The sequence below is a fragment of the Spermophilus citellus genome, assembly GCF_964194105.1.
Source record: "Spermophilus citellus genome assembly, chromosome: 16".
NCBI classification, from domain to species: domain Eukaryota; kingdom Metazoa; phylum Chordata; class Mammalia; order Rodentia; family Sciuridae; genus Spermophilus; species Spermophilus citellus.
The window spans coordinates 45134568-45151946 of NC_138196.1; the positions used below are offsets into that span (position 1 = coordinate 45134568).

At 32.6% G+C, this 17379-nt stretch overlaps 1 protein-coding gene across 3 annotated transcripts in view; it reads left to right on the forward strand.

Moving 5' to 3' along the window:
* The window catches only part of TUSC3 (tumor suppressor candidate 3), a 217148-nt gene that overhangs the window by 183324 nt on the left and 16445 nt on the right, over positions 1-17379 (forward strand). For all 3 annotated transcript variants that reach the window (XM_081269285.1, XM_081269286.1, XM_081269284.1), the window contains 2 exons: positions 6043-6117; positions 9744-9834. In XM_081269285.1, coding sequence (XP_081125411.1) covers positions 6043-6117; positions 9744-9834 — 166 coding nt within the window. The remainder of the gene's footprint in view (positions 1-6042; positions 6118-9743; positions 9835-17379) is intronic.

The following is a 17379-nucleotide window of genomic DNA, read 5'->3' on the forward strand; positions in this document are numbered from 1 at the left end:
GGTTATAGCTCAGGTAGCACTTGCTTCACATGGATGAGGCACTGGGTTTAATAAGCCTCAGCACCTCATAAAGGTGAATAAGTGAAATAAGGGATTTTGTCCACCTACAACTAAAAAAAATATTTTTTAAAATTCCAGCTTCAGAGTTGTACACACAAAGATTTTCTAAATTCTTGCATTTTTTTCAAGGAAGAATAAAGCTAAACTTCTGCATATACAATAGCAGATAGTTTTTGTGGCACCAGCATAGATTCTCTGTAGCAGGGGTTTGCACACTAGGACCACATCTAGTCTACTATTCTTGTACATAAAGTTTCATTGGAACACAGTCACATTCTGTGCATTGTCTGTGACCACTTTTGCAATGAACACCAGATACGAGTAAGAGCAACAGACAGCATACAGCTTGCAGTGGTTGAAAATATTTACTTTCTGTCTCTTATAAAAAGTTTGCAAACTCCTGCTCTGTAGAATGTGGTCAATAAAGAAAAGTGAGGTCCATGACTTTATCACTCCAAGAACAGTTCCTGTTAACTTTTTGATATCTTTCTTTCTTCCCACTGTGATTTTTTTGCATTTGTTTTGAAAGAGATGAAGCTATATTTTATATGCTTTTCATTTTCATTTGGCATGGTGATAATTGTCTTACTTCATGATTAAGAACTTTCTATCAGCTTCATTTTATATGACTACTTAGTCTACCACCTATAAGTACCATACACTATAGTTGAAATTTGTGTTTTTAATATTTCACTAGTATAAATGACCCTTAAGTAAACATTTTCATATTGTAAATTTTAAAGGCAGGTTGAGGTGCACCAAATGTGAAAACAAAGACTTTTTGAGGCAAAGTGCAGATGGCTACCCTGAAAACACATATACTAATGTCCAGAATACAGTCTTCAAAATGGTACCTGAGGGGTCTGGTTTTTATAAATAAAAAGAGAACACATTGGTTGAGATAGTTGCATTAAGTGGCAGGAATAGAACAGATTGTTGATTGGACATGGCTCACTTGTTGCGCATTTCAGGGAAAGAACTGCATAGCAGGAAAGGCTTTTACTGGGGTATTTATTATCTTTATAACATTGGGGAGTTGGCAGAAACCTGCTTTGCTAGGTCAGAGTGACCTAGGTGACTGCAGTCTCACGCCTGATGCTTGATGTATTCCCTGGGTCACAAAATTCTTTTGGTATTTTATAGTTTGCTTTGTTTACTTAGAATGGCTTTATATGAGTGGAGTTCCTAGGCATATTCTTGGAATATGCATCTATTCCTGACACATAGTGAATTATCATTGAGATCTGCTGAGTTTTTTTGACATGCTGCAACCTCTAATATTTAAGACTTGACAATTCCTTTCCCTTCCTGCCTTATTTATTTAGTATAATAGGGATTTTGCTTATATATACACTTATATAATTTAAAAATACTGTATCATTACTGCATGTGCTTCCAACACAAATAGTACATTATGAGAGTTTGATTTAAAAGCAACATGTAAAGAAATGATATAAAGGTAAACCATAATCTAGACAGACGTGTTTGAGAAAACAGTTTTGTGAATAATTTGCAAACATATTTGGAAAATCTATAAAATGAAAATGATCTTGGAGTAGTAAAAGAGGTTTTTAATGTTCTATACTTTATGAAAAAAAAAGATTTTTATGTTTAGCATAAAAATGTTTTATGCTTTAAATCAAGCTAGCTACTTTTACTCCTTTAACCCACTCTCATCATCATTTTCATCTAACCTGATTCATTTGTTGTCATTTATTTTATCCTTTTTTTTTTGATTTGCACCTTTTGCTCTCTGTAACTTTGAAAAGGTTATGTAGACTTCTCTGGAATTGAATTTCCTTTTGTATAAACTGGTAATAATATATACATCAAAGCGTGTTGGGTAAGATGGTAAGCAAAACAATATTTCTGCTCTGTAGGGGCTAAAATTGTTGTGGTAGGAGAATAACAATAAAGTAAAGAAGAAAAGATGCAGTCTGAAAGTTTTTGTTTTCAAAACAATGTTATAATAATAAGTAAAAGGAATTAGGGCAAAGAAGGCTTCTCTGATAAGATCATTTGAGCAGAGAACTGATAGAGGTAAGGGAGGGAGTTAGAAGGACATCTGGGAGAAAACCATTTCAAGCAGTGGAAATTATAAGTTCAAAGATCCTAAGGGAGAGGAATGTCAGTCTTGTTAGAATACTAGTAAAGATCAGAGTAAGACCAAAAAAGGACAGAAGAGTGTGGGCAGTGATTTGAGGTACAAATCATGTATGAACTCAAGGTTATTTTGAGGTCTTTAGATTTTACTCAAAGTGAGATAAAAAGCTATTAGAGTAAGAATAACATTATCTGACTTAACTTAAAGGTACATGAAAAGGCCATAGATGTTTTTAAGACATAAGGTTAGCAATTAATTTCATAAGCAAGAAACAACTAAATTCATAAAGAAAAATGTTACTGAATTTGGCTATGTTAAAATTAGTCTTCTGCTTGATAAAATCATTAAAAAGAAAAGCCATAATGCAGTAGAATCTGCATGTAGCACTTCGGTCAATTTGTGTTCAGAAAAAGTGAAAGACATTCTACAAATTAATGAGAAAATAAGATTTGCTAAAGTTGGCAAAAGAAAACAAACAAGCATGTACAAATGATTGAACACAAAAATAAGAATGAGCATATCAAAAGATGCTCAGACTCAAGTGGGGAATATTAATGCAGCTCCCCACTTACCTGTTTGATAAAATGAATAGTACAAAGGTAGTGTGTTCATTGAATATAAGAAAAATGGAAATTCTTACATTGCCAATTTTTTAAAAAATATGATTATGCCTAACAAATTTGAAAATACATAAACCTGACCTCAAAAATTCTGTGTCCAGGTGCACACCCTTCACAAAAAATAATGTGCATTAGGAGAACTATAAAAAAATATATCTTTGTAAGAATATTTGTAATAGCAAATATTGGGAACAAATTGAATGTCATCAATAAGAGAAAGCAATAAAATATATTGCACTCTTATGAAAAAATGTTTAAATTTTTATGAAATTAAAAAGTATTTTAAATAAGAAGCCATTGCTCACAATTCAGAGGAAGAATAGTAAAAATGGAATGAAGATATATCCAGTTACTATCCATTAAAATATACTTTTGAGTAATATAATTTTCACTGAGATAGTGTCTGTATGTTTATGTGTATAAAAATTTAACCTTGAGGATATCTTAATATATGGTTTTTGCTTTTAAAATTGTCAAACATTTAATTTTGTAAATTTTATTTTCCCTAGTAATAGAAATAATGCCACTCCCCCCCCCCCAATTTTATTAATGGAATTGGGGAAAGTACCTAGAGTCATTAAATGAATATGTCTTATTTTTATTGCCATTTATGTTTTAAATATTTACCAAGATGTTTGTTATGGCTAAGATGTTCTAGAATTCTAGATGAATTATCAGTAGATCAAATATTTATAATGTGTGTATTCAAATTTATATAAGAATATAAAAGAGAAAAAGAAGATTAAAGGCGAATTGTAATAGGATCCACATTGGTCCCATCTTTCTGCACCAAACATCTGCATTAAGCAGTAGACATTCTCTACATATGAACATTTTTAGTGATACAGATCTTTAGTTCTTTTTTTCTGTCATTATTTACAATGTGCTATGATTAGGAAAATTTATACAGGTAGATCCTCCAAAACACTATAAAATAATGAGTCCTTAAGGTCTACAGACTTGTACTGGTACTACAAAACAGTCGTTCCCTCATTGCTATACAAAATTACATATAAGAGGATGTGAGGGGAAAGGAAAAAAACAAAACAAAACAAGGGAGAGAAATGAATTACAGTAGATGGGTAGAGAGAGAAAATGGGAGGGGAGGGGAGGGGAGGGGGATAGTAAAGGATAGGAAAGGTAGCAGAATACAACAGTCACTAGTATGGCAATATGTAAAAACGTGGATGTGTAACCGATGTAATACTGCAATCTCTATACGAGGTAAAAAATGGGAGTTCATAACCCACTTGAATCAAATGTATGAAATATGATATGTCAAGAGCTATGTAATGTTTTGAACAACCAATAAGAAAAAAACAGTCATTCTCTCAACCATATCCTTTGCAACATGATTGAAATTCAGTAATATCTAAATTTCAGTGGTTTAAAAACTGTATCATAGTCTCTTAAGGTTTAGTGGTAGCATTTGAGGGGTGTGGGGTGGGGGACAGGGCAGAACTTCATAGGGCTGGTCAGGTGTTTTTCTCTGGTATACCTAAGCTTCCAAACAAGTTTTGCTTGTTGTTTTTTTTGTTTTGTTTTGTTTTGTTTTGTTTTTCCCTAGAAAGGGTTCCAATACTATAAATAGAATAGTTTGAAAACCTTCTGTATAGAGAGCTCTTTGTAAGCAAAAATGCGTAACTTGTGGAGTCAGGTATTTATTATGCAGAATTTGGTTAATACAGTCATGAAAACAGAGTCAAATGCAAATAATTTATTAATAATCAAATTCAATAATGTGGTTATAAAAACTGACTCAGTATAGAAACATTTACCTGTAGAACTTTCTCTGACCTCTATTTAATTGTATAGATATAACCCAGTGATATCCTTCCAGGTTTTGCTATTGGGAAAGAGGCATCCTGCCTCTATTACTGTGTGTCTTAGATACTTATTGATACTATTTGTATACATATAGCTAGAAATAAGAAAAAAAATCAAAGCAAATGGAGGAATTTCTGGGCTAGAATTACTTTATTTTTTCCTTCATTTTTTTAACCATTTAGTCTTTGAGCAGAATACATAATAAATACATTTCCAGAATCGGTGGGTTCTAAATCTTAACAGTAGACAATGTCAAAAATGTTGTAATAACATGAAGAAGGATGTTCTTAGTTGAAATGCTCCCATGATTTTCTTAATACCTGACATCTTTCAACATGGCATGAATAAACCCATGATTTGAAAGTAGACAAAAAGTAAAGAAGATATTTTGTGTTCTCAGTCTCAGTTTTAAAATGGCAATTAACTGACTAGCTATAGGACCTGCTAAATTTGTTAAATTGTTTTATTATAATGTGCTTTTTTGATTTTGTAAGTTTTTTTTTACTGAATCCTCAAATTTTCTAAGTGAAATGATATCTGACTTAAGTATTTATCTAACTAAACAAAATCTATGAAACAACACATTTAAAATTCAAGCATAAAAAAGCAATTTAACACAGAGACACACACTGTGAAAAGAAAAAAATCCAACTTTAATACATTCTCATTTTCTAGGAATTCAATGAATTTTGTCACTGTCTACAAGTGGTTTGGTTTAGATGTGAGGTGTCCCCCAAAAGCTCAAGTGAGAGACAATGCAAAGAGGAGAAATGATTGGGTTATAACAGTCTTAATCCAATCAGTGAATTAATTACCTGGTAGGGATTAACTGAATAGTAGGGTGTGGATGGAGGAACTGGGAATTGGGGCATTCTTTGGGATATGTATTTGTATCTGGCAAATGGAGAACTCTGTCTGCCTCCTGGTCACCACAGTGTGAGCTGCTTTCCTCTACCACCCTATCCTGCCATGTTGGGCCCTAAGGAATGGAGTCTGCCTTCTGTGGACTAAGACCTCTGCAACCATGAACCCTCAAATAAATTTTTCCTACTCTATAGTTGTTCTGGTTAGAACCTTTAGTCAGAGCTGTGAAAAAAAGCTGACTAGAACAGAAAGTAACAATTTTATGTATAACAACATGAAATGTTAAAACTGGTTTTGAAATTTCTTAAAGTGTTATGAAAGTTCTGAATTTAAAGAGTATTTAGAATTAAACTCTCAAAATCTAGCAGATTAAAGAACTCTAGTGATAAGTATTAAAACTTAAGACATAAATAAATAATGGTCATTTTATGTAATGTAAATATGAGTTGCATTTACCTGTGTTTGCATTTTGTAATTTAACCATTCTGGAACACTGTATTCAGTTCCAGAAAAATTTATAGATTTTATTGGAATATATTTCTACTGTCTCCTTGACAACTACTACAGATGCTGCTATCACCATGGGAATGGTTCTTCTAAATGAAGCAGCAACTTCCAAAGGAGATGTTGGAAAAAGACGGAGTAAGTCTCTATTGGTACTTTTTAAATTTTGTTTTTAGCTTGAAGATTTTTTTAAAGCAAATGGGAAGTATAGAAAAATTTCTTTATAAACATAAACTTCTAAAGAAGTAGTATAATTTGAAGAAGGTTAAGATTTTTCTGTTTCTTGGATGTTTGTGTGAATATACTTGAAAATGTTATTTCTTCCAAAATGGGATTTGGGTGATACTCTATAGAATTATATATCAAAAAGAGATGCCATCACCCTTGTCAGGGATTCCTTGATCCATTTCTGCTGAACCATTGTCTTTGTAATAACATCCAGACTACAGAGATAGAAAAAGAATTTCTGAGTAGCATCTTCAGAGATTTTATTGGCACATAATATGTTCCTTATGTCGGGATAATCAAGGAGCATTAGAAACCTGACTTGGATTGAGGGGTGCTTCTTCATAGGTTTTATACTTAAATATCATTCTTTCCTTCCAATTTCTTTCAGACCTTCTTTTATCAACCTTTTTAAAAGGAGGTCATCTTCTGATACTATCTTTTTCTGGGGCTTTGCTTTTCCATTGATATACCAAGATATACAGCTCTATCAAGTTCCAGCTTTATGATTATAAATAAATTAACTGTTTTATCCTTTGATGAAATGATTCTTCTCAGAGGGTTTTAGAAAAACAAATAGTTTTATAAGGTAACAAGTTTTGGTAGGTAAAAAATAATAATACATAGGAAATATATTTTTCCTGGAAAAACATATATTAGCAAAGAAAAGAGGCCTTAGAGTCAATGTTTTCTCCCATAAGCCTTTTTATAATTAAGTCCATACATGATTTTATGATTATACATCCACAAAACTATAATTAAATTTTTGCCAATACATTTTGTATTTCTGAACACTTTTTAAGACCCAGAGTTTCTGTTTAAAAGCATAGGTATCTGAAAAATACTAATAATTTTTTAAGATATTTAAAATAAAAATCTAGGTATTTTTTGAGATTTTTAACACATATAAATGTATATAAAGGAATCAGCGATTTTTTTAATACTTGAAAGTGTTAAGTATTGAAATGTTTGGATGTGTAATGTACAGTCAAAATTCACCTCTGTTTTCCCTTGATACATTCTACACACTGTTGTAAAGAAACTACAGGAGAAATGAGGGAATTACTTTGCTTCTTTAAACATTGTTGAGGATAGTAAAATGATGTATCTTTTGAATAAACAAGGTCGTGTTCTTGGGATTGATCAATCACGCTTATGAGGACATACTCTTAATGTGATGATATATTTATCTTATGTCCTGTCATATCAAGGTAAGTAATAGTAATAAGAAATATATAAAGTTTTTAATCTCACAATATGCATGATACAGTAGAGTTTATAAAACCACTACTTCCAAATTCCCTCTTGATAGATGTTTCTATCATGACTCCTCCCAATTACCTCCAAGTTTTGTATTCTTGTGTGCACATGGATACATGTGTGTAAGTGAGAGTGCATTGTGCACGTGAATGAATTGGAAAGTATATTTTTAAATTACTGCTTTTGGATTCAGATGTGATTTCTTACTTTGATATTGCATAACTGCTATGATTATTAATATTGCCCAGTTCAAAATGCTTCCATGTCATCATGGCATTTTCTTCTTACAGGTGTGTTTTCTCATGATCTGTCATGGTTCATTTATTATTCTGCACTATGCTCAGTTCTTCTGACTTCCCCATGCACAAACATTTGAGTCGCATTATTTTGTTCCACTGCTTAATATTAAGTAAATAAACTGTTTTACTTGATCACATATTTTGAGCCTCATCACTCATTTGAGCACAACCGAGGAGGCTAGCTAACAACAGTGAGGGCATAACAAAGAATGCTTTATCCCTCTTCTGAAAAAATTAAAAAGGGGACATAAAGGAAAAGAAGTGTTTGGTAAAATATCTTAATTTGGAAAAGTATAAAGTAAAGCATTATGTAATTAATTCTAAGATTAGTAATATTGATGTAAGTGGTTTTTCATATGTTATGTCTTAGGGTCTGGTGTCTGTCTTACTTGGCTATTGTATGATTTTTTGAAAGCACGTTTTTCATTTGTGGTATTTGGGAACCTTTTTTTTTACTTTATTTTCTGCTAATATTCATTTCAAGTTCAATTACATCAGTGTTGTCTAAAATGAGAGGTCACTGAGGCTACAATTGGATACAATTAAATGCTTATGTTTTATAATTTGTACTCTAAACTTAGATATTCATGCAGAGTTGAATGAAAACTGGCAGAGTAGACTATATTTTGGCAATGCTGTACCTTATCTACTCACTGATTTCCAGGATTGAGATTAATCCTGGAAATAAATGCCAGGAAAAAATTTAAAAATCATATTTCATTGTTATAGAAGCATATATGTCCATTTAATTTTCCTTTCTTCTTCTTCCTTGGTGTTTTTAATCTCTTTTCTCCTGTCTTCCTTTCTTTGACAGTTATTTCGGATATTTTATAAAACCAGATTTTAGAATTCCCTGAAACTAATGAAAGGATATAAGTATTGTAAAAATGTTTTTTTTAAATATGTCTAGATACTTCTTATTGAGTATTAAAAAACACATTAATTTCTGAATTTATAGAAATTCTATAATTCTAATTTTAAGAAAAAACAATTTCTCATTGTGTAAAACAGATTTAGATAGAATTTAATTTACTTATATTTGTTTTGTTTCATTCGAAACATACCTACATTTAATTGGCTTAGACTTTTTAGCATTTAAATTTGATAAGCATGTTTAGATATATTTTACTAGTAACAATGAATCTTCTTTAATTAAATATCAAAAATGTACATGCAAAAGAAACATAATAGATTTTATCAATCATTTACTTTTGAGTAAAATCTTCCCAACCATAATAGAAAGGAAATGAAAAAAAAAAGAAAGTATTGTCAGCTTTTCTGGTACAGAGTAATATAGAAAACATGGACCACAGCATGTAGTACCATAACATATGCCTTTTGTTTCTCTGTAAAACATACTGAAATACCCAGACATTATTACCTGCTTTGGGAAGGAGGGTGGTTCTCCCTTTTGCTCTGAGACCTTATTTTCTTACTCTCCCAACTTTTATTTCTAGCTTTATATAGGCTAAAATGAACTATTTTTTAGTAACATGCTTTTATACTGAGGCAAAAATCTAACCAGTAACTTAAAATTATATTTCTTTGTGAATACTGCATGGCATCTGAGAAGAATAAAATTTAGCATTTCTAATAATGCAAATGTTCCTGCTGTTACAACCAATACTTCAAAATGCAGGGGCTGATAATCTTGTGTGTGGTTTGTTATATTTTGTTTTGTTTTGATCCCTTTGGGGCATTTTAGTACTTGTAGGAACTCTGTTAAAAGAAGAAAACCACCAGAAGACTTAGATAAGTCTATTTTGTTGTTTTCATACCCCAAATAGTAGATTTTCATTGAGAAGAATGTGGAAAATAATGAATACATTGTATTGTGGATTATCTGGTTTGTTGCACCTGTGTGTGCCATGAACTATTAAATGTAAGTATTCTGTAAATTGGATGCATTTTAAAAATATGAACATTTGGGTAGTCATTGCATGTGTTTAGACTCTAATGGCATTTTCTCTCTTTTTCTAGTAATTTGCCTAGTGGGATTAGGCCTGGTGGTCTTCTTCTTCAGTTTTCTACTTTCAATATTTCGTTCCAAGTACCACGGCTATCCTTATAGGTAATATCTTTATATTATCATGAATGGTTTTATATTTAACTCAGAATAAACAGAATTTCAGTGTTGGTATATAATTAAGGATTAGTATAAGGTAGCTAATTAATTTGCTGTGTGGTCTTAAATTCAATTAAGCAAATTTTTGAGCACCTACCATGTGTTCAGCATAGTAGACTATACAAAGGAGATATAAGGCATATTCCTGTTCCTAAGGTACAGTTTCACTTTAGGGATATATCACTGTATATTTATATGCACATATAGTGAAATGAGTTTTAAGCTCTATGGATTTCATCAAAATTTCTTCTTTCTTTGGTTTGCGTATTTATCATGATTTTGACTTCATTTGCAAGATTATTTTTTCATGTAATCTCCCAGTGTCAAATAAACATTCATCATCTTTTGAATTCAGCAAATTTATAACTTTTCCAAATAAGAAAAGCCAACTTGAAAGAGAAAAAATAAATGATAAACTAATCTCTGGTCACTAGAATTCGTCATAATGAATATCTTCTAAGGTTTTCACCAACATGTTGTCCAAATTGGAAGATGATGAAAATTCAATCTGAGATCATATTACTATCACCAAATCACACTGACTAAAGCACACTGCAGTAAATGTGTCAGATTACACCTACTGAGTTTATGAATTAGGCATGTTTGTCTTTTGGGCATATTCCTGCCTTAGCTTTTTTTTTTTTTTTAAGAAATAACCTTTACTTTCTCTAGAGAATTCTTCTTATAGATTAACCTATGTTTCTCTCTTATAAAGAAATAAAAGCCATATACTTCCTTCCTCAGAGACTTTAAAGACCCTATCTGCTGAGGTGATAGAACCAGTAAAATGTGGTTAGAAAAAAAAAGCTCATTATACCTTAATATACCTTCCTCACATGAACAGTGGACATTTTTTTAAAAAATTTATTAGTGCATTATAGTTATGCATAATATTGGAATGTAACATAATTAGCCAAAGCATAGAATTTAATTTGCTCCAATTCAGTCTCAAGGATTTCACAATTCCTGTCCCTTCTCCCTCCCTCTGATGCCTTTCTTCAGTGAGTCCTTCTTCTATTTATTTATAGTTTTATTTTTTAATTTAGTGTTTTATAGACATAAAGTGAAATTAACTGTGGTATATTTATAAATACAGTGTGATTTTGTCACATTCATTCTACATTTCCTCCCCCTTTCATGTCCCTCCCTCCTTTCTCCTAATTAGTCTCTCTTCTACTTCATTGACTTTCCATGTATCTTTATATCTGACCGCCGCCTCCCCGCTTTTTCATCTCCTTTATTTTGCTGTAGCTTCTTCATATGAGAGAAAACATTTGACCGTTGACTTTCTGGGTCTGACTTATTTCACTTAGCATGATATTCTCTAGTTCCATTCATTTACCAGCAAATGCCATAGTTTCATTCTTCTGTATGGCTGAGTAAAACTCCTTTGTGTATTTATACATTTATTTATCTATTTGTCTGCTGACATGTGTCCAAGCTGTTTCCATAACTTGGCTATTGTGAATTATGCTGCTATGAACATTGGTATGGCAATATGCCTATAGCATGCTGATTTTAGATCTTTTAGACATATACCAAGGAGTAGGATAGCTGGGTCAAATGATGCTTCTATTTCTAGTTATTTGAGGAATCTCCATATTGCTTTCCAGAGTGGTACTGATTTGCAGTCCCACCAATAATGTATGAGTGTACCTTTTTCCCTACATCCTTGCCAACATTATTGTTTTCTTGATAATTGCCATTCTGACCGGAGTGAGATGAAATTTCAGTATAATTTTGATTTGCATTTTGCTGATTGCTAGAGATATTGAATGTTTTCCATATATTTGTTGTTCATTTATATTTCTTTTTTTGAGAAGCATTAGTTACTTTGCCCATTTACTATGTCTTTTTTTTTTTTGACTGTTCATGTTTTGGTTTTGGTGTTTTTTTCAGTTCTTTATATCTTCTTGATATTAATCCTCTGAGGAGCAGATAACAAGCATCTTTTATTCTGTAGATCCTAAGTGTTTACTGTACAGAAGCTTTTTAATGTGATGTCATCCCAATTATTGATTCTTGGTTTTATTTCTCATACTTTTGAAGTCTTGTTAAGGAAGTCAGTGACTGTGCCAATGTGTTGAAGTTTCTGGCCTACATTTTCTTCTAGCAGTTGCAGGGTTTCTACTCTAATTCCTAAATCTTTGATCTACTTTGAGGTGACTTTTGTGCAGTGTGAGAGAGAGGAGTCAAATTTCCTTCTACATTTGTTTTCTTGTATTGTTCCTGTTTTTAGAGGAAATGCTTTCAGTTATTCTACATTCATTATGATGTTGGCCTTGGCTTTGTTGTATATTGCCTTTAGAATACCAAAGTAAGTTTCTTGTATCCCTAGTTGCTCTAGTGTCTTAAACATGAATGGATGCTGGACTTTGACAAATGCTTTTTCTGCATCTATAATCATGTGATTTCTAGCCTTAACTCTATGTGGTGAATTTCATTTATTGATTTGCATATGTTGAATCAACCTTGTTTCCCTGGGATAAAACCCACTTGATCATGGTATACTGTCTTAATGTGTTTTTGAATGGTTTGCCATTATTTTATCAAGGATTTTTGCATCTTTGTACATTAGGGATATTGGTCTGAGTTTTCTTTCTTCCCTTGAATTGTCTTTGTCTGGTTTTGGTATCAGAGTGAGGCTGGCCTCATAGAAGGAATTTTAATGTTTGTACATGCATGATGATAATGGTGTTTAGCTTTATATTTAGTATTATCTGGAAGACAAATAATCCCATAAAAGGGATATCTAATTATGGAATTATATAATCCAAGTGTAAGTCTTCAGTGCTACCTGTTTTCTCACATGGACAAAGGTATAGTTCTAATTCTCTTCTTCCCACATCCATTAAAAATAAATGTATTGTGGGAATAGAGGCAACGTGGGTATCAAATCTGAGTTGTGGGATCATCTACTTTAAACTTTGTCGATGATATAAACTTTTTAAAACATTATTTCTGGGGGCAACAACAGACAAAGTGTCCAGTTTCTTTCATTTTATCTGTCATGTTAGCCAGCCAGCCAGTTTTTTCTCTGAAAATGTGAAAGTATTAAATTAATCAAATCCAGGACAACTAGTACTTTAAGAAAGATGAAGTTACTTTTCCCCCCATTCCTCCTACCTTGGGATTGGGAATTCTGGTGCTGTATGAATTTTCTTAGTTTGACGTATACTAGTTCTATAACAGAATCTGTAAATAAAGAGAAATACTCTGTATTTTTAAATCTTTTATCTAGAATACCAAGAGCATTTAAATATCAATTCATTTTGATCTATAGCACTTAAAATATGTCAAAGGTAAAGATTGTATCTCTATATTCATTAAAATATAAACTACAGCAACATCTGCTGTGAGATCTTAAACCACATTAGTTGACAGGAAGAAAAGTAAATAGCAAATTCTAGCTTTCCTTGTATTTCAGATCACATTATCATACCAGAATATCATTTACTATGTAGATTATTTTGACATAGCAATATGAGTAGGAAAAGTAGAGAAAAAAATCGAGATTTACCAGTTCCTTATATTGTTATTTTTGATGGCAGTATTTTTTGGAATTATATGAATAGTTTTCAAGTTTGTGCTTTCTTTCAAGTCATGACAGTCATTTACTACAATAGCTCTCTACTACTCTGGGTTGTTTTTACTTTTTTTTTTTTTTTTGCTTGTTTTTTTATTAACCAGGTTAAACATGTAAACCACCTGAGAAGCTTTTCCAAATTCATATTGTAGGCTTACCCAGATACACATAGTAAGCATATGTAAAATAGGATATACCTATTGATTTAATTATAACTTTCTTACGTGTAACCGGTCCCATGCTCTTGCCAAGATTCTACCATCCTAACGAGATAGGAAGCCAGCTGAAGGCAAGCCTAAGACTTGAAATGTATATCAGATCCTCTTAAAAAAAAAAAAGGAAAGGAAATCATGGCCACTAATGGCTTATGAATATGAAATTTTACATAGTTTGATGTAAATCCGTAAATAAATGAGGAGCTACCAAGTAAAGAATCACAAGAGAGACTCAGTGTGCCAAACTGAGGTGTGGTGTAGAGAAGTGAAAGGGAGACTTCTGGGTGCTGCAGTGGCCCTGCAGTGTTGTCTTTGATGTGCTGTTGTGTGGGTTTACCAGGTTGGTTTAAATATTCTAAATAGCATTTGGCTGATCTGTGGGGCAATTTTAGATTTAAATGGCATACAGGCAATTAAGCCATTTTAGAAAATGGGAGGTTGATGATAAAGGCATGGAAAGAAGTAAAGACAACTAAAAGCCTACTTGCCACACAACTAGATATCAGAGAAAAAGGGGTTTAGAAAACAGGTCATAAGGATAAATTTGCTGCCCCTATTTTATGCTGCAGAGGTCACGGAATTACTTGGAGGTACAAACCTCTAATTTTTCTACCACGGTAATTGAGTAATTTCTTTTCAACTCTCCCACCCTTGCTACCATGAATAATTTGTGAACTTTTTCTGAGAAGGGCCTGATTTCTTAAGTTTGTTACTCCCCAGTATGTGGCATGAAAGTTAAAGAGAACTTTCATTATTCCTCCTGATCGTAGGCCCTGGTCCTCCTTCTGAACTCCTTAAAGGTATCTCCATCACCACAATTGCTTTCCATATTCATTAGTGTTATCTGTATATGTCAGGTGTCTGACTTTGTTGGTGCCATTCAAAGCTGAATGTAAATTAGGCATCTATTTCCATTGAAGGGAAGTCAAATAAAATGACAGATGCCTACAAAAGCATTAAGTGAACAGAGCAGTATTCAATTCAGCTAATTTGTGTATGTAATATAGCTTTTGAAGATACATCGTTCACTTTCCTTAGAGGTAGTTCTCAAAACTGACTTTACAAATACATGTAATGACCTCCATGAAATGGCAAAAATAATTGAATTTTTAAATGACATGAGTTAGCATCTATATGAAGATTGGTCAGAAGACAAACTGTTTTGAAATGTGATTTGTACAGTATTCCAGCTAGCATCCAGTGTAGTTCAAATTATAAAAGTTCAAGAATAATTTGTGATGTCCTGTGCAGCAAATTAATAAATTTACTCAATGTTGGATCAAACAGTTACTGTGTTCCAGGTATTAGGGATATGACCATTAATAGGATAACCAAAATCTCTGCCCTCACCGAGCTTACATTCAAGTGGGGTGGGTGATGAGACAGAAAAAACAAGTGAAAAGTATATTTCACTAATGATAATAAGGAGAAATGGAATAGAGATGTGGTTTAAATCTGGATGATATTCCAAGAAGGTCATCATTGAGAAGGGACATTTTATTAATGACATAAAGGAAATGACTAGAATAAGCCTTATAGATACCTGGAAGAAGAATGTTCTAGGCACAGAGAACAGCAGGTTTAAGGACTCTTACAAAGGCATGAGACCCTGAGAAACAGACAATTGTCTGGAGTATAGAGCAAGCAAGGGGTAGAGTATGGGAAGTGAGGCTGCTGAGGTCAGAGGTGAGGCCAGGCTGTAGATCATACGGGTTTTCATAGGACTTTCTAAGAACTTTTTTCTGAATGATAGGGAGTCATTGGAGGATTTTAGAGAGCATTGACATATATCTGTCTTATTTCTGTGCATTATGAAATTTCAGGATGCTTTATAAACATCCTGTATCTGACTGCTAATAGACCAATCCTCAGAATTGTTGTACAGATTGAGAAATTTTTTTTTGATCCATTACTGGTAGGATTGAAAAAGTGCTTTATGCATTTTAAGATCTTGAAGACATTTTTCTTCCACTTATTTTGATTTTTAAAAGAATCTCTGAAAACAATGTTATTTTTCACCTTATGAAAGAAGCACTATTTTGATAAGGCAGCAAATTCAATTTATTACACTTTAAAAGTAAAGTTCCTTTGAAAAAAAATAAATAAAATTTTAAAGGGACAAATATGCATTTGGGGCGGCATTTTATCATATTTATATAATTATTTAATGTTTGTTTCTTCCATTATACAAAAGCTCTCTATGGAAAAGAGCAAGTTTTGTCTTATTTGCTACTTTTCACTAGATTCTGGGACAAAGCTTATCACAATGTGTAGTATTTAACAAATAAGTGCAATTTAATTTGTAATTATAGTATAGAACAAGTATTTTGGTGATAAAAATCTACTTCATGAATTGAAAAATGTATACAGACTGAAATCAAAACATGACCTAGAGTCTAATGAGGTTGAAGGGATGGCCTTTAATTTCTTTTGAATTGTTTTCCTCAGGCTTGCATGAAAATATTATGTACATGCACTTGTTTTGTCCATATGCTTTCTTGAAGAGCAAAATTCTGTTATGTTGAGGGAAAAAGTAAGAAGACTGATATGACAGATATTAAAACCTTAGGGGTTGTTTAGAACTTTTTCCTTACATAGACCAGGCAGATTATCTGAAGTGATATGAAAAAGATTAGCTATTGTGTGTAAAAACTTGAACTTTACATTTTATATTCTTACAGTAAGAAATGTATCTGTACGGGCTGGGGCTCAGTGGTAGAGCACCTGCCTTACAAATGTGAGGCACTGGGTTCAATCCTCAGCACCACATAAAAATAAAGATATTATGTCCATCTACAACTAAAAATATATATTTAAAAGTGTAGCTATAGATATAATATGGATTATCAGAACATTTTTCTTATGGTTCTTGTTACAAGTTTTTAGTTTTTGTTTTAATATGTAATAGCTAATACTGTTACATGTACTATCTAGGTTTTGTTTTTTTATTTTTTTAATGACAGTGGAATACATTACAGTTCTTATTACACATATACAACACAATTTTTTACATCTCTGGTTGTATATAAAGTATGTTCACACAAATTCATGTCTTCATACATGTACTTTGGATAATGATGTCTATTACGTTCCACCAACCTTGCTAACCCCCTGTCCCCTCCGTTTCCCTCCCACTCCTCTGACCTATCTAGAGTTCATCTATTCCTCCCATGCTCCCTCTCCCTACCCCACTACGAATCGGCCTCTTTATATCAGAGAAAACATTCGGCATTTTGGGGGGAGGATTGGCTAACTTCACTTAGCCTTGGAGAAGATAATGCTATCTATTTACCTGCAAATGCCATGATTTTAAACTTTTTTCCTGAGTAAAATTCCATTGTGTATATATGCCACTTGTTTTATCCATTCTTCTACTGAAGGGCATCTAGGTTGGCTCCACAGTTTAGCTATTGTGAATTGTGCTGCTATAAACATTGATGTGGCTGTGTCCCTGTCGTATGCTGTCTTTAAGTCCTTTGGCTATAGACCAAGGAGAGGGATAGCTCCGTCAAATGGTGGTTCCATTCCCAATTTTCCAAGAAGTCTCCATACTGCTTTCCAGATTGTCTGCACCAATTTGCAGTCCCACCAGCAGTGTGTGAGTGTATCTTTTTTCTCACATCCTCGACAACACTTATTGTTTGTCTTCATAATAGCTGCCATTCTGACTGGAGATGATATCTTAAGAGA